General features: G+C 40.3%; 1 protein-coding gene across 3 annotated transcripts in view; it reads right to left on the reverse strand.

The window, feature by feature from the left end:
• Nucleotides 1-184: 184 nt before the first annotated feature.
• The window catches only part of ESPN (espin), a 101,342-nt gene continuing 82,624 nt past the window's right edge, over nucleotides 185-18,902 (reverse strand). For all 3 annotated transcript variants that reach the window (XM_029578968.1, XM_029578967.1, XM_029578969.1), the window contains 5 exons: nucleotides 17,405-17,550; nucleotides 16,430-16,699; nucleotides 3,633-3,712; nucleotides 3,508-3,519; nucleotides 185-3,157 (listed from right to left, as the gene is read on the reverse strand). In XM_029578968.1, coding sequence (XP_029434828.1) covers nucleotides 3,010-3,157; nucleotides 3,508-3,519; nucleotides 3,633-3,712; nucleotides 16,430-16,699; nucleotides 17,405-17,550 — 656 coding nt within the window. In that variant the 3' untranslated portion in view covers nucleotides 185-3,009. The remainder of the gene's footprint in view (nucleotides 3,158-3,507; nucleotides 3,520-3,632; nucleotides 3,713-16,429; nucleotides 16,700-17,404; nucleotides 17,551-18,902) is intronic.

Here is an 18,902-nt window from a genome sequence, read left to right on the forward strand (position 1 = left end):
GATGTTGGTCAGAATATTGCCTTGTTTTCCAAGCATAATCGCCCCTTACAGGATGCCCCTGCTGTAAGATACTTTATAATTACAGGTTTCTCTGGGGTTAATGCTACCTTACAACTTCTAAGACGCAGCTGTATATTATATAGGCAGGTAGACGGCTTATGTGATACATACATTTATTTGATGGAATATGAGGTAAGAGAGCATGGAAAGTAGCACACTGTGCAAAAAAGTATGTTTTTGTTAAGGCAGAGACAATTTGAAAAAAATGCATAAACTCTACAACGTATGTTACTTCCATCTTGTGCAACTTGGTCATTTTGAAAAAAAAAAGGACACAGGATAAAATTGGATGGCTTTCAGAATCGGAGAAAAGTCAATGGCGGTTCGAATCTTGCCCTTTCACTCTAAAACAATATATTAGACCACTAGTAGGACTAGCAAAAACTATTTGCAATTATTTAGTTGCTAGGGCATGGGGTATACAGGTGTAGTCTAGTGCTCAGGTGAACAATTGGGAAGTACATCCAAATCCCTCTTACCCAAGAGTCCCTGTGTTGGTACATCGCGTTATCTCACCTCAATGTACTCAGCTGGAACTGGATAATAAACAACCTCACTGTATGTCCTCACCTGACTCTTCTGGAGGCCTTCATGCAGATCAAGCACCAGAATGATAGTGCCAGGCCATGCTCCCTAGATGTGGCAGTATTTAATATCCCTCAGTTCTGGTCTAAAATCCATAGAAAGTGAAATAAAATCCAAGACACAGGCAAGTTAATAATACTGTTACAAAACAGGTAGGATATAAACCCAGAAAAGTAAATTAGAGAATAAAACCCAAAGTAGAAGGAAATTGTACTGTACAGTGTTTGTGTCTATAATTTAGAAGTTAACATGCTGAAAATCTACTTGCTGAAGGTGCAGGAAAGAAACAGGACAAACAATGTCTAGGAAAAATAAGCTATAATGGCAGGGTTAAGGAATGAGCTTTCTTAAAACATCAATATGGCATCTGAAGAAATATATAATCTGTCACAAACAAAATATGTTAATAGAGTTCACCATATATTCTCTTTAAAATATGCATTTGCCAAAAAAAAAAATTATACATCTAGCACGTTATATATAGTCTATTTTCTACAGGACAAGCACTTGGACATATATTAGTAATTTAATATGTACAACATTCATAAATCCACATTCAGCTTCGATGCATAATGGTTAGGGGGGGGGGGAGGCAGGGGGTCTGCCTTTGTTGACTTTTCATTTCACGGTGAACGAATGGTTTGTGACAGGAGGTGCTTGGAGGAGACTGTTCGGTAGGCACATGCTGGGGGTTGTTCTAGCCAATGCATGGCGGCGCTGCACGCCACTAGAGTCCGCCATCAAAGAAATACTGCCAAGTCCATTGGCAGAGAAAAATATATTTTTTGGGAGGGAGCATTAATTTTGTTGGTAGAATAAATACTGTGTTTCTCCCCAAGTGTATATCCCTGTTCCTCTCCCCACATGCACACAAGAGATCAACCTGATAGCAGCAGTCACCCAGTCCCGAGTCACCAACAGGGCTGGCTTTCAGGACGGACCTGTCTCTTAACTGAGTGAACTGGGGATGAACTGGTAAAACTGGGAATGGTGTCTGGGCGCCCCCCTTTTAAAATCCCCCGATTTATGCAACAGAAGTGGGAGTTGCGCGCACCGACTTGAGATTTTGCGCACGCGTGGCCAGGCTATTTTATAACACGCGCACCTATGCACGCGCAGGTTATAAAATGACCACGTACCTGGGCACGGGCCGACATGTGTGTACAAATACGCGTACGCACGCCCGTTTGAAAGTTACCATCTCTGTGCATGGTGATATAACGATGCTATACAAATTGAAAGCGAATATTCTACCAGTTACGAAGGTACAGGCAAAAGTGAAAATGCTCTTCTCCATTCGCCTGAGATGCAGGATGGAGGTTTTTATTCTTCTGCTCAAATGGACCTGGACAGGGTTTCTTTGTTTGGTTAGAAAGTATTATTACTGTTCTGAGAAAGAAACTGTAAATACATTTATTGTGATTGAAAATGGAACGCGGATCCATTGGATACTAACAAGCAACTGCTTTGCGTGGAACTTGGCCAGAGTATTGTAACCTACTTACAACTCATTAGCCACCTACTGACTGTATTCAAATTCACATCCAACAGGAGAGAGAAACGTGTTGATGCTGCATTTTGGACTTCGCCGCTCTCTGGAGAGCATATTGGTCCGGAAAACATCTGGATTCTTTGAAGGGAGAGGTACCTTTTATTAGACCAACATGAAGGAAACCCAAAGATGCTGCAGCAAATGGGCTTACAAGACCACCCAGGCAGTTCACTGGCAAAGACCCATGTGATCTGTAAGGTCCCTGCACAAAGTCACTCTTGTACGAGTCTAACCTTCGGCCAAAGTGAAAAGGTATCGCAACCAACAGAGAATGCAGTGCACCACTGCAGACGAGGCCGCGGGTGCAAGTTTAGGAGGAGGAAAGGATGGTTTGGACCACTGGAAGCTACAATAAAGTATATTTGTCTGTAAGGAAAGAGACAGGCTTGTTAGGATACTATATACAGTGAGCAATAATCCAGAGTGACCCCGTGGAGAAGTTAGCTATAGCAGTTTATCACTTAAGTACCAGAAATAAGTTCTTAGGAGGTAATTACTTGTAGCTAGCAATGATTAGGAAATTAATGGTTCCACTAGGACAGTTGTTTTAAGCGTTGTCCTCAAGGCTCACACAGCCAGCTTCATTTTCAGGTTATCCCCTGTGAAAATGCAGGACAGATATCTGCATGAAAGCAAATCTATCTCATGAAGACTGTATGGACATCCTGAAAACCAAACAGGCCTGGGTGGTCTTCAAGGACCGGGTTAAAAAACCACTGTACTTGGAAACCTCCCCCACATCTGTCTACTGAACAGCTCACACCAAAACCAAAACAAAGGGACACGTCAGGAACGAAAGGAACGCGAGCCTTCTACTGCTTCCCTATATCGCCTTTCTTTAGGATGATTTGCCTTTGCCACGGTGCTAGTTTTGTTTCATCATAACCCAGGGTCCGTAACTTTTCTGACTGTTCTTTTTCTCTCTCCTCCTCTTCTCTCTTTAATTTCTCTTCTTCTTTTCTGTAAAAGAGATCAAGCAGGAAAAGCATGCTGAAATTTGAAAGACCGGTCCTTAATAACCTGAAAAAAATAATACTCAAAAGCATAGTGAAAAAGAAATGGCATAGAAAAGCTGCCAACTGGTTCTTTGTTTCAAAACAATACGGAAGCGACAGTGAAATTTGTTTCATTCTGTGCCGATTCCAATCCAAAATGACACAAAACCCCCACACAATTTGGTTTTTCCATTGTTCCGTTTTAGCCTGCACTAAAACCATAATGAAACCTCTTTCCATGAATACCCCTGGTTTGGAAAGCATTGTTATACTGGTTAAAAACAAACAAACAAACAAACAAAAAGCATTACTCACCGTTTTTGCTCTCTGCGATAGCAATGAGGAGAAAAAGAAGAAAAAAAGAAATTCTGTAAGTTTCATTACAGCCAGGTAAGAAAGAAAAGTTAAGCCAAGAGTCAAAAAATGGCCGTGTCTGGTACCTTTCCTCCTCCATTTTCTTTCTCAGGATTTCTCGCCGCCACGCTGGCATGGTAGACAGGCGGATCTCTTCCTCCAGTTCCTGGAAAAGATGAACGTAGGTTAAAGGGCTTACAGCACTCCCATCAATGCAAGTCCATTTCCACGAGGGGGGGGGACGGACAGACACAGATACAGTGGAGAGAAAATGCCCCTTCTGATCAGGCGGGATCGGCTTCTCGCCGAGCACATTTTCCTGCTTGTGAAAGGCGCTGGCAGTGCTACATTGGCTGGGAGCCAGAATGATGATGATGTTTTTTTTTTGTTTTGTTTTTCATTAATTTTGATGTTAAAGTGAGCTTTCTTAAACAGGACCCTCTACGATGGAGCAAAGTCAAATGGACAAAGCTGGTGGTTTGCGTTACACAAACTATTATTTGCCTGTGTTAGAGATGAGGAGGATTCACTTACAACATTAACAGGTGCCATCTTCTGAATAAAATCAATAACCTCCTACAGCCAGGGCTTGACCCAGACAGAAATCCTTAGCACACGGGGAGATGCCAAGGGCCGGATTCACCATGGTTCTCCTCCCATTCTGCATCTATTGGGGGTGGAGGGGCAGAAAGCTTTAATGAATCAGGCCCCTAAATCTGCCAATCAGGTGGATTCCTTAGGACTTACCAGGAGATTGCTGCATTACCGTACTTTATTTAGTTACTTATTAATCGCATTGCAGAAATGGTTTCCTGATTTTTCCAGAAGAAGCAGCATCACCAATGCATGCTGTGTAGTAAAACCAGGACTGGATCACCAGGAACCCTCAGCACCTTGTGAGGCGAGAGACTTTTGTCTGGATACAGCCCATAACATGTAGGTTGTAAAAGACAGCACGGTGAGGTATGTCATGCATAATGTTCTGCAACCATTGTCATTTTAAATCTGTTTACACTAAGGTAGATGGCCAGCTAATAGTACACTTTTATGTCCAACTTAAAACCAAAATCATTAGAACTGAAATTCAAGCGTGTGCAAAAGTTGCAGACAGGAATAACTTTCCACGGTTCAGAGTCAAATATTCCTGGAGTCATCCCAAATATCTTTTAGCACATGAGAAAAAAAACCTGCCATAGGTGAAGTCTCTCCCGATACTGGGCCATCCCCCTCTGGCTCTGGAATGGTTCATGACTGAAGGCCTGATTCTCATTATACAGATTTTGCAAAGCAAAAACTAGCTTTGCTTCTCTGACTCCCCTACGCTTATTCAGAAATTGGATTTGCTAGTTTCACTAGACTATCACCCCTTGCATTTTTGTCAGAAAATTATGTCGCTCTTAATGGAGAGGGCGGTCCTACGAAGGTGGTGGAATTGGTGGAGTGGGAGAATGAGAGAGCGAGAGAAAAAATTCCCTCTGCTGTGTCACAGGCAGAATAACCAGCCCAGAAAAATGTTTAATTTCAGTCTACAGCTAGTCGTTTGTAGAAAATTGGATCCAATTAATAGGAGACAATGGAAGTTTATTGCTTCTTTCTTCCATCAAATGAAATAGAAAATTTGCAAGGGTTATACCTGACTTTGTCTGAGACAGCAAAGCATATCTATGGACATTAACCATGTTCCTAGAGCATAATAATCTCTGCAGTTTGGGCTCATGTCATACAGATAGTTGGGTCTTTTATGACGACCACATTTATGGAGTAGGTGTGAACCTTAGTGCAGGGGTTTTCAACTCTGTCCTTGAGTATCCCTCAGCCCGTTTGGTCTGCAGGACATCCACAATGAATATGCATGAGATAGAGGCAGTGCATGCAAACCTACCTATGCAAATCTCTCATGCATATTCACTATGAATATCCTGGAAACCTGACTGCTTAGTGGAGGTACTCAAGGACAGAGTTAAAAAGACCTGCATTACTGTAAGAATATTAATAAGCTGTGCCAAGGCAACTCATCTGTACATTTTTATAGAATAATGGCTGAAGGTCCAGAGATATATTTGCCAAGCGGGACAAATTCAAGTAAACCTGTATTCTTATTTTTTCCCTTTAGATTTAGATAACAAACACATATACTATGAAAATGGATAGCCACAATGAGAAAGTTACAGGCCAGGAGGCTGGGATGGAAGATGGAAGGAATGAAAAACAGCAATAAAGTAGGTACTTGTTGATAAAGCAAGCCCTCCCCCTATAAATCAGCACCTTGGATGCTATGCACTGGGTATTTTCACCATTTTCAGTCATATAGTTGTGCAAAATTACAGCTGGCGAAGTCAACACTTGAACCGATCAAAGACTTCTTCTTCAAAAGCATTTTTCACATGCACGGCCGTTCCATGGCCTTATGGAGCTCTACAAGGCCTGCAGAGCCATGAAGTTCAAGCTGAGCTGTTTCTCTATAGAACTGTAGGAAAACAAGTGAAATATCTGGCACCCACTGCCAATAGCTCCGGCATCATATGAAAGAGGCAGCAGCGCATGGTAATGCCAAACTGGCAATGTCAATCTCTTGAAGAAAAGGACCTATAAGTCTTTTGTGCTGCATTATAATTTATAATCCCATTTGTGTAGTATGCTTTCATCATTCATGTGCTTTCCTAATGCTGGTGCTATGTTTAAATAACTTTTTACTGAAGCTTCCGTGTGATATGGGGCTCGACCTGATCTAAGAGTTGCTAGAACAGAATTCTGTAGGCACTTCATCCACTACTTAAAATTTTCTTGCCAACCCTACATTTAGAATGCTTGCAGGGAAGAATCTGGGCCTTTTACTACATAGAGCCCAATGTACTAAAAAGCTTTAACATGGGCCCTTAATGCATGTTACTTAGCTCACATTAACAGCCCATATTAATGGCATGCAATTCACTTTTGGGGGTTAACGTGCCAACTTTGATGTATGAACATTAATGCCAACATTGTGTGGTGTTGATTATGTGTGTTGTTACTGCTTGAGCAAACATCAATGCACTTTAGCATACTGGCCTTGCAGAATAAGAAAAAAAATTTTTTTTAAAGATTTTTCTGTCTTTAAATCTATATATTTTAGTGATCTTGGCAATCACACTACTTTCATCCATTAATCTAACCTATGAACTCTTGGAATTGGCACTATGGATCCTAATATCTTGCCAATCATGAGCCATGATTGCACTCAATGGAGGAGTATTTTTTTATTGTGTGGGGTTGCAGAATATTTTGCTAGAGATTTACAATCCACAACTTGTCAGTAACTTCATGACATTCATTTCAATCTTACTGATTCTTTTCCTTCCCTCTCCCCAGCCCTCGATCTGCGATTCTAGAATCCTTCCATCTCCCACCTGACTGCAACCCCTGGACAGTGAGCTGAGTTTTCAGTTGTGGCTTTCACCCATCTCTGCAGAGTGCATCCATTGAATTCAACCGATAGACTTCATTTTAACTTCGCAGAAAGGAGAAAGCATTGATCTGCAAGGGAGATTTCTGGTTCAATTGGCTGACTTTCTGTATGAGCGCCAGGACTAGTATTTGCATGTGTAGTAAACTAGACTTGTACAAGCAGCTTCCGTTTCTGGAACGGAAACTATTGAGCCAAGTACATGTCGCTATTGTACTAAGAAAAAAAAATTTCTTATTGAAAAAAATATTTTTATTCCAAGTCCCTGAGACTGCTTCCAAGAGGGGCAAACCTGCGGTGATTAAAATGAGATTCTGCCTTTCTTCCCTCAGCAAGCACTTTATTTATCAATGGGATGGATACATTAAATCAGGTCACGGAAGATACAAGTCTGGTTTCATTATAAACTGCACCTCAATTCCAAAGCAACACGCTAATAATACTACTGTAGAACTCTGTGACATCAGTTTTAAAAAAGTGTTACTATTTCCATCAATACAGTAAACAAAAAACTTCTGGAAGGCAGTTACAAGGTAGGACATTTCTGAAGAAGCTCTGCACCCGGTTTTCTATGGACTCGCGTGCTCGTGGACGTTGCATCTCCTTCATCTGCGGGCAGAGGTATGGGGGAGGATGTGCACGTGCAGATTTGAGAATGCCATTCTGCGCGTGTACTTCAGGGCACACACATTGTGCACCCCTCCCTCATGTACCTTTTACCTGCTCTGGAGGGGGGCAATTCTCAGCCACGGGTAAATGGTCCTGCCTCTCTTTAAGAGCTCAACATGTGAAACGGGCAACTTTTTAAAACACATTCAATGCTGTTTACATTAACTTAAATTTCAGACATGTGCACAGTGAGGGTATCAGCTTCTCTTTATGTCAGAAGGTAAATCTGTCCTGGTTCCTGCAATGTCCATTTCAAAATTCTTCACAGTGAGAAATTGAAATTTCCAGGAGTTAAATGCCAGGACTAATTCAACTGCTTCTTACAATCTAGAGTCAGGTAATGACTCTTCTTAACCTTTAACAGAGTATCCATAACCTTGAGAGATACTACTAAAAGCACCCTATCAGATAATTTATTCATTAAATTTAATATACCGCTTGTAATCCATTAAGAACCTAAGCTGTTCACAGAATAAAAAAGTCCACAATAAATAGCCAGATATTGCAACACAATCTCAAAATGAAGCACAAGATATTTTAGTAGAGTTTATATAAGGCACCTGGTATGTATGCACTGCAAGACAAAGCCCTCTATTCACGCAAAAAGAAAAAAAATCATTCCTAAATGATGTCATACCAGATGTCTGACGTACCAAAAAGTTGACTTGGTAGATAACCTTGAATTTTTTAGTTTCTGATTTTTAGCTGCGTCTTACCCATAAAGGCCATTGCAAACATCCATAGCAAATTCAAATCATGCACTCTGCAGCCATAAAATAGAGATGAACAAAACCAGTACGTTTGTGATTGAAGACTCAGCTCTCTAGCTGGGGATGGTGGGGTGTTTATGTTGGGGAGGGGGGATGGCAGTGTTCCTGTTCTCAGCTGTGAACACAGACTGAAAATAAAAAGTTCATGAGGGAATGAGGATGGAAATAACAGGAAAATTCACACCTTTTTTAAAAACTCCATCCAACTGGTAATACCTGGATAATTAACCAGTTTTAGACTGCAACATATTTACTCATCTCTACACTAGATTATTAATTCAATTCTCCATTCACTATATTCATCCCCAACAGAGGAAATATCCATCAGTGCACTGTAAATATGATACCGGAACACAGGTTGTTATGATTATTCCAAACCAGAAACAGAGCTTTCTTGGTAATGTTAATAAATATCAAAGATGAAAAGCAAAAAAATAGTGTATAGTAATTTTAAATGTTTAAAAAATTAATTTTCAAAGTGAAAATAAGTTAAAAAAAAGAAATAAAACCATGATACAAGGGTTAAGATATCAAAAAGTTTAAACAGTTACTTACTACTTCACGAGAACTTCCACCTATATACCTAAGTTTTAAAAAAGTTCTTATTTTAATATACAACTATTCTTGTTGATACTGAAATTAGAAAATTATAAACTTCAAGTCAGCAGATCTTTGCAATAACTCAATTTCCAAATCACTTTCTAGAAGAAGCAGAGTAAGTATTCCACTACGTACTGCGAGTCTCATGTGTAAATCAGATGGGTCTATGGTATTGCAGTAGGAAGAGAAAAATGGTTATCATCGGCCCTCATAGACCATGCTTCTATGTGTATTGTTCACTCTTCTTGTGTAAGGGAACCATTGGCTTAATTGTAGGAAGTAACAAACTTCCAATCACTTAAAAAAGTCCTTAGTAGGTTAGACAGCAAAGGGCCTGATTTATGTAGGTGCTGCCCACAGACACAAAATGGGAGATAGTGCTTCACAATTCATGCAAGAGAGGAAGCTCGCTAAGCTACACTACTAAACCTGTTCCTTTGATTAGCTTACTCGATCACGCAGTGCACTTCTTGTGGGAATCTGATGAAGCACTAATACCAAAGATTGCATAGTTGTTTTGAGACAACGCTTTCTATACAACCCTATACATAGGGTGACCACATATCTCTAGTGCCCAGGGGACAAGCGAAGTTAGTCCCAGTTCTATCCTATTGCATAGACTACAATATGGGTATTATCGCAATGATCAATATGGCTGCCTGACCAGGAGGACATACTGAGGGAGTCCTGGTTTTACTCTAATCGTGTGCATGGAGATGTAGTCCTGATTTTCTTAGGGAACTCAGCTTATTACTCTATGTCTGGGCAAGGCAAATTCGGTCCTCAAGCACTGTAGCCAGTTGGGTTTTCCAGCTAGCCACACTGAATAATCATGAGATGCATTTTCATACACTGCCTCCATTACATGTAAATGCATCTCATGCACATACAGCATGGATATCCTAAAGATCTAACTGGCTTGTGGCACATGAGGTCAGGAGTTGCCTATTCCCAGGCATACAGCAATAATCCTGAGTTCCCTAAGAAAAGAAGGACTTCATCACCATGCACATAATGGACATTATAAAGGGATTCCCTCAATGTGTTCTCCTAGACAGTTAGCTATAGTGTTCATTCTGCCTATATCACAATTGTAGTCTTACAAATCTTAATGCTTTTTTATTTTTGAGGTTTATCAGTTTTAATTTGCTTCAGTTGGAGCTGTTCATTCACATGGTTTGTCATCAAACATCAAACAAACCAACTTGCTTTTTGTGTCATGGATGGCCAACTTCAGTACTAAAGAGCCACAAACATGTCTGGTTTTCAGGATATCCACATTGAATATGCTTGAGATATATTTGCTTGCCCTGCCTCCATTGTATGCAATTATATCTCATGCATATTCATTGTAAATATCCTGAAAACTAGATCTGTTTGTGGCTCTTGAGGATCAGAGTTGACCAACTCTTTAATAGGTAGTCTAGACCAGTGATTCCCAAACCTCTCCCGGTGGACCCCCAACTATCGGATTTTCAGGATATCTGCAATGAATATGTAAGAGATAAATCTGCATGCAATAGACATACAGATTTATCTAGTTTATATTCATTGTAGATATCCTGAAAACATGATTGACTGGAGGTCTGCCAGGACAGATTTGGGAATCATTAGTCTATATGGTCCTCCTGATGATCTTTATCTAGCATCCATTTCTATATGTCATTGATAATCTAAAAATGTAATGCTCAATTCCGCCAGATCACATCAATGTGCAATATTTTTCACCCATTCTGACAATGCCTTTTAAACATTCATATCTTAATTCTGTACATGTATATTTATGACTTAAACCTCTCACTATAAATCTTCAGCTTGCATTCAAGAGTTGTCAATGTCAGTATTTCTTGTCATTTTATCAAAATGACACCATACATGACAAGGAACAACCCATCTTTCCTCTTACCACAAAGCTTGATGGAAATGTTTGCCACCAACACTTTTATGATGAGAAACAAAATGTAAAACACCCTCAAATATCAAAAAGTTCTGCTTCTTTTTCTTTCCAAAATGAAAAACTGCGGTCTATGTACCGACATATATCATCATTACTAAATTCTCCCAGTTCAGAAATGAGCTGTATTGAATCCTTTCTACTTTTTGGGATTGGTGTCAGTTCCTCTTGTGCACCATCATTTATTTGAACATTGTTGACCACACTTGCAGAAGATTCTTGATGGTTAAGTTGTGGGGGTTTGATCTTCTCTGGCTCCTCCTGTTCATCTGAAGTTATCTGACTGTCTTGAATGCTATCTCCAAAAAACTGCTGTTTGAGATCTTCAAACCCATCAGCCCAATCTCGTTTTCCAGACTCAATTTCTTCCATCACTACTTTATGAAATTTCCGAATTAATTCCCAGCTGTGACTGCCCAATCGGTCAAACATTTCATAGCATAAAATATGCCGAAACTTCCTTTCTTCTCGAGACATGTTCATTTCTAATAACTGAAAATAGCCCACCATAAAAAGGTCAAGGGTTAGACTTGAATATTCAACAGGAGCACCATTGATGTGGGGAAGGAAATGTTCTGGCCAGTAAAGCATGTTGGTACGGCTCAAACGTCGAAGCTGCCTAGTGGGAACTTGACTAATTATACTTCTCCAGTGGCCAATCAATTTTCCAACTACTTGTCTTTGCTTCATAAAATATAGAAGTCTGTCATCCTCGCTTGGTCCTTTTCCAACTTCTATATTGATGTCTTCACTGTCATATTCCTTTTGTCCATTTGCTAAATCAAAGTTGACTTTTCCCATCTCCATTTTTCTCTTTGAATGATTATCTTTCATAGATTCAGTAAAGGTCCATTTTTTCCAATGGTCAAGAAAAAGGAAAACTATTCTCTCTTTCCTCATATCTATGTAGTCTTGAACACAACTAAGCTCAGTCTGGACTGGAAGACTTCTAGTCAAGTTGTCGGAGCTAAACAGAGCTTCTCCAAATGAATCCATGATGGCATGTTTGTTACTTGTATCCACTTCCCTTGGAAAAATAGTTTCTGCATCATGGTATGTCAGTGGGACATGAGATGGTATAATTGGGGGTTCCACCATGCTTGATCCTACATCTTCACTTAGAATATCATATTGATCAGGACTAGTTATATAATCTTCCTCCAAGATCGGTTCTCTTCCATAACTGTATGGTGGTGTTCCAACTGGCAATGATCGTTTCCTTTTGTATACCCTGTTGGATGCAGAATCAAAAATGTGGTGCTTTGTGTTCAGTTCATAGTTGGCCTTCAGATTTTTAACTGACACACCACACTGCTTAATCTCCTTTTCAACATCTGCTCTGGTAGAACTAAAGGACTGAGATCTACCTATATTGGTAGTGCCTTCTTTCACTGGAGATATAGGTACATTCCTAGCATTATCGATGGGCTCTGATGCATCAGAATTCATAAAGTTTATTAGATCTACTTCCTTTCCACCCAGTGTGGCCAAGAGTATGGCCATACTTTTCAGCAATGTTGAGATCTTGCTGCACCAGGCTGGGAGGTCATCAGCCCTGCCTTGCATCTGTTTTGGATTTACAGAGAAGGGCTCCTGCACTAATGCAGTCGATGCTGGAAGAAGTTGCTGAAGCTCGTGTTCTAGCTGTTCCAGCTCTGTCTCCACTTTCTGTACTTTGTGCATCACCTGAAGGTTCTCAATTTGTTTTTCAATGCGGGTTATGTCATCCTCAGTCATGAGCTCCCCAAAGGGCCCCAGAATTGCATTGTGCTCATGAGAGTATCTCCAGCCTTCATGGTGATAGCAACTACCGGTTTCAAACTAAGGTAGGGAAAAAAACAGAGGGAAAACATGTCCCTCAGGGTATACATCCAAAGTTTTTTCCTTTCTTTGCACGCTTTGCATTTTTACATGTATTTAGTGGTGTAATGACAAATGCCAAACTAGGAATGCTAGACACAAAAAGATGAGTACATTTCCATATTCATACCAGGATTGGCTATATACAGCAAAAGGGAGAACAGAAGAGGAAAACATACCTTAATGGAAGGAGCTCAATTTCTGCAGCCCACTTGTTCATGGCTCAACATTAAATTATTGTTCAGATGATTACAACAGATGCGCCATGATGAAAGCACTCATTACACCACTAAAGCACCATGTAAAACATTTAAACTTGCAGTATATTGTCCCATAAAACATGTCGCGCAACAGATTTTTTTTTCTTAATCTTCTATTTTAATGTTTGCAAATGATATATGTTTGTGAAATTTTGCAGCATCTGGAAACAGCTGCAAAAACCTGGACCCCAGAATCCCTTACATCCTGCATAAGACTAGAAAGATGGCTGAGGTGTTTGTCTAGCAGAAAGGCTGCTTTTTTGAACATAGTGGGGCCAGATTCTGTAGTCTAGGAGATGCTAAATACTGCAGTTTAAATGAACTTTAAAACAATAAAGTTATCCATTCCAAAATGGAGAGATCACACCATGCAAACTAGCAAGACAAAGGCTTGTGAAAAATGATCCATACCAGCTTGAAAATGGATGAACTTTGGCTGGTCTTTACCTAAGCCATTTTCTATGCTTAGTTGAACCCGTAAGTCCTACATAAAAATTCTCACCTAGAAGCTGTTCTAAGGGTTAACCTTTTCATATTAAAAATAATACAAAAATTGAATTCACAATTTAAGTCTAACAAAGCTTTTTATGTGCGTCCTTTCGGAAAACTTTTCTCTCTTTAACCAACTCCTCCCCCCCCTCACGGATTTGTAACATCACACCCTAAATTTAGAATATAGTAACTGAACAGTGCCACCAATCCCTCATTTTCAAAGAGGCGTAAAGAGTTACAGGGGTGACATACTTTATATGAGTCCCATGGAAACCAATTACAAAATACACACGACTCATCAGCTGTACAATAGCTTATTTCATTGTACCTGTAATTCAGCTATGTGGAATATTTTTTTGGGAACCTACAAGTATTTCATTTCCCCAGACATGACCTGAAATCACTGTGGGTAAGTCAACTTGTAACAGAAGTTATATAAAAAGAATGTATGCCTCATCTGTGGTACTATGACATTATGGATAGAGAATACATTTAACACACTTTTTGGTTCAAAGGCTTAGGGCACAATTCTTGAAGTGCTCGATAAGTTGAAAGGGGAAAGGTACATAAATGACTTAACTCACTCAAGGGGGCATAAATGTAATTGTGTATAGAAAATTAATGTTTGTTTTGAGGTGCCCAATTGACTTGGTATTTGGTATGTCTCTATCCATAATCTCTTTACTAAGATATTGTTGGGCCAAAGGGAGATGACTCCACTTTAGAGAAAAATCTTCCTTACTGGAGAGGAAGTTAGGAGACTGTAGAGACTTCAAGTTGGTTGGGACACTGGAATTAGGAGGTGGAGAGGCTCAGATGATGGAATTTAACTTTATAAAAGATTAAGAAGTAGGTTTGAAGTGGGAAGATGAAGCTCTTTGGTTACCCATTAGATTCATGTTCTCCAGGATTAATAGATTCATTATTCGGAGGGGGCCTGGATTGGTTATGTTAGACTATTGATAAGGCATTAGAGGGAAGTGGAGTTCCTGAGAGTTTACAGAAATCTGCGATTAGACCGCTTTAAAAAAATTGCAACTGGATCCAGCTTACTGTGAGACTTATAGACCAATTGCCAACCTGCCGTTTTTCTCTAAGATTATTGAGAAGGTGGTAGCAGGTTAGATCTCCAATTTTGTGGAGAAATCAGGTAGGATGGCATGCATCCAGGCAGGATTTAGACTAGGCATTAATACATAGGCCATTTTACTTTCTCTTACTGATGATGTTTTGCTATTTTTGGAGGAAAATTAGCACTGCTGATCCTGTTAGATCTTTCTAGTGCATTTGATACAGTGAATCGTGTTCTGCTGATTGACAGATGTAAGCAGAAAGGCCTGGGGGGGGGGGGGGGGGGGGGGGGGGTTATTGACTGGATCACCAACTTTGAGTGATAAGACCCAGATAATCCAGGTTGGGAAGAGGGTCTGGTCACAACTAGAGAGGATGAAGAGGGGGAGGTTCCCCAGGGTTCTTGAATGTCCCCTTTGCTGTTTAAGAGCTGGGTGTCAGAGAATATATACATATGCCAATGACCTCTGGTTCCTGGTCCCAATAGAGGCAATTTTCTGAATGGCGATCTGGCAAGGATTTCAACTTAGATGCAGTGTGATAAACTGGTATTAAACAGGTATAAAACCAAGATATGGGGAGTAGAAAGAATTTTTGAGACCTGGATGTAGCAAAGACATGTAAATTTATAACTAGTCGCTATTCTAAGCAGCATGTTCTGTGGTGGTGCCTCAGGTGTGGAATGCATTACCTATTAATGTGCGGGGTGTGTTAAATGACTTGATGTTCCAAAGTATGGGAAAGGCACTATTATTTCCATTGGAATTTTGAGGAGAAGGTTGTATTGGGGAGGACTAAGGTGTATCTGAAATTTTTAAGGGAGGGACGTAGCTGAGAAGGTGAAGAGTTTGGGCAGGTGCAACAAGAGTTTGTCTGTCTGATTTATGTTGGATATTTTTGTTCTTTTTATGTAATATAGTTCTAATAGTTTATATATTGTTTTTATGCATTTTATTACGTATGTGATATTGTACACTGCCTTTATTATTTTGTACAGATAAAAATATCCAAATAAGCAGAAGGACACAGGCAACCTGCAGTCTGCAAGCATTGTATTTATTTGCTGAGCTATGCATTGAGTACAAATGACCCAGGACTGAAGAAACCTATAGGAAGAAGAATCAAGATCTCACTCAGACCCAGGTGAATTTCAGGATGGTTCAAGTTCAGACTTCTCAGATTTTAACTAAATTTTCTTTCTCTGGGTTCATCAGTTCATGGAAATCTACATCGACTCTGTCATAGGGGGCACCTCCCCAGCCAGATGATTCTGCTCATGCTTAGATGCAGGCATGCTTATTTTGAGTGGTTTGTATCTGATTTTTTTTTGTTTTATTTCACCAAACTAATTTAACAAATCTGTAAACTTTCAAGAGGTTTGCTGAACTAGTTTACAAACTTTATTTATTTATTTATTTTTTAAAGGTTCATGCAACTCTTAAACTTATCCTTAGATTAACTCATGGGTACCATAAGCTGCAAGCCTTGTCTTGAGCCTTTGATTGATAAGCATAAATTCTTTTCCTGCCTACCATCTCTTACATTTTCAGAAGATCTGGCTCTTTTTTTTTGTTTTTTTTGGAATATGGTCCAAAACATGTTGACCTTAGCAGGGTATGTTTGAAATCTGAAAAACTCATCGAGTTTCTAATTCAGAATGAACAGTCATATCCTTTGGAAGCCCAGGTGAAAACACATCACTCCAAAACACAAAGAAAACGCCACACAACCACCCAATCAGAAAAGCCCCTTTATGAATTCTCACCTTGCGTTTTTGGTCTTCCTCTTGTTGAATTTTCAGCTGCAGCTTCCGCACCATAACTTGTCTTTTCCATTCTGGGATGGGACGACCCTGCTCATCGTGGGTTGGTATCAGGGCCTCAATGTCCATTTGTTTTGTCTGCCCTTGGGCTGCAGGTATGGTGTTGCCATTTAGAACTGGCTCTAAGGAAGCCGTTGCCCTTGAGGTCGGGCTTGAGGTCTCAGAAGGGGTTGGTGATGTAGCCGAGGGTGAGGCCGCAGGCGGAGTCTCTGTCTGGACAGCAGGAAAAGGATGGCAGTTAGATACCCTGGACACTCAAGACTCTTTGGTTTTCATAAACCACAGAGTCTCCTGAGGCCCATCGTGTATTTTATTTCCCCATTCTTTCTTCTTACTGGCATGCATAAAAAGCACGCATATGTGATGAACAGCAAAAGAAGAATTAGATTCTTAAAAACAGAAAATATGTCCATAATAAAAAGTGACACACCTAAAAGCAATACGAAACAGAATGCAACCAGGCAACAAACAACATCTATGAATAAGACCAGAGGAGAGAGAGAGCCAAGACCAAGGAAGAAAGTAAAAACCATACTTATGCAATGGATTTCCTTAGGCTTTTCAACTTTGATCCTATTGAAAAGGACCTCAGTCTTTAATAATGTAGGTACCGTTTTTAATACTGTAGGTATCTTCCTCTCCCTCCCAACCCCCTAAAAAATAATTTGCATCTGACCGGTCGTCTTTCACGAAAGTTATCCTGCCCACAGGCAGACGGGTGGATTGCATCACAGCGCTAGCATTATTTTCAGCCCTGGTTGAAAACTGCTAAAAAAAAAAAATACAAGCTGGCATTTAGAAAGATCTAGTTGGTGCTGCTCCCATTAATGCCTAGCCAGGTCGCTGTGACCCTATTTGCCCCTGGAGCCTCAGCTGTGAACGATGCAGTAAACTTGCACTCAAGGGGGTTACACCTACATTAGCTCCCGCCTGCCCGCTGCCAGAGAAGACTGTGGTGAGACCTTTACTCTGGGGCGTTGGTTTCAGGCTCTTCCCAGCTTTTATCTCTGCCAGTAGCTCTGAGTTGTCACCTGTGGGGGACATCATGTTGAACGATTTGGTGCCTGAAACAGCAAATAAAGCAAAACGGAAACTCAAATGACAACACATTCAAAATACTGCATTTTTAAATAACTTTTTTTTTATTTAACCGAGCATATATCATACAGCATGTGACGTACATACATGAGCAACATCAATTCCATAACACGTGATAGCTACAGAGACCTTGATTATTGTGTTGACGCTATATGAATTCGGTTGTCTACACTTCTTCTGCCATTCTCCGCCAGGACCAGTAGGGGGGGACCCATATCCTACAACAATAATCACTTTGCTCTTTGAGCACATTTAAGATGTTCTAATAAAGCTATCTCTGCTATCTTGCAGGACCAGTATCTTCCCAGTACATGCAGCTGACTTGGGATCACAAGGCTCGGCTCACAGAAGCATCTCTTTCCTTTGCTGCAGCACCCCCATGAAACTCTGCTTGAATGTGCGGTGGAAAACAAGGGAAGAGGTGGACCTATGTTGTCACAGCAACTCTATTTTAACTGTTTAATGCCTGGACTTAGAAACGTCAGGCTTTAATATGCATTGAGCCTCGGTTGCGTGACCCGTGCTTCTGAAATATTTGCCTGGCTGTATTACAGAAAGCCTTCAAAAGCTGTTTCAGTCCTAGTGCTCAATCCCTGTCATTTAAAACGGGACAATGAGAGCAATTCAACAAAGTAATACTGTCTGAAATAGTAATTCATACTAATCTCATGGGGGAAATGAATGGCCCAGAGCATTAGCACAGGAACACAAGGTCCTCCCCCTGGTTCAGTTCTAGGAACCTGAAGCAAGGTTTTCTAGGGTGTGCATGGGAAAACCTTTTTATCTCCTTTCATTTTTCTTTCGCTATTTCTTTTGTTTCTTTCATACTAAAATACATTAAAAAAAAAAAAAAAAGTAAAAATGTTTTCTTTTTTTGTGCCACTTCAGATTGGAAATGAACCCAAAATGGTATTTCAGTGCGTTAAACGGCTGCATAATCACCCATTTTATCCATGGTTATTTTATAAAGCAGGGAAACGATATCCATTTATTGTTGCAAGACACAAGTCACTGGCTCGGTAGACAGAGAGCTCAGAGAGTTTTACTTCTTGACTGCCAGGTGAAATTGGGTGAGGTTGCAGGTACATAGGAATATCTGAAAGCCACCATTGAAACTGGCACAAATTATTCTCTTTGCCAATTAGGATGTAAGCATGCTGAGTTTTTTTACTGAGCGAGGGGGTTCCTCCACGGCAGGGTAGGGGGGAAGCTTGCACTGCCTCTCTGCCTGCTGTACAATGCAGTGAGGTAACCTTCACGGAGCTTAAACAACAGTGTTGCAACAGCTTTGGTTTTCAAGAAGGCCGGGATGGCCTGC

The sequence above is a fragment of the Rhinatrema bivittatum genome, chromosome 15 (genome assembly GCF_901001135.1).
Source record: "Rhinatrema bivittatum chromosome 15, aRhiBiv1.1, whole genome shotgun sequence".
Lineage (NCBI taxonomy): Eukaryota > Metazoa > Chordata > Amphibia > Gymnophiona > Rhinatrematidae > Rhinatrema > Rhinatrema bivittatum.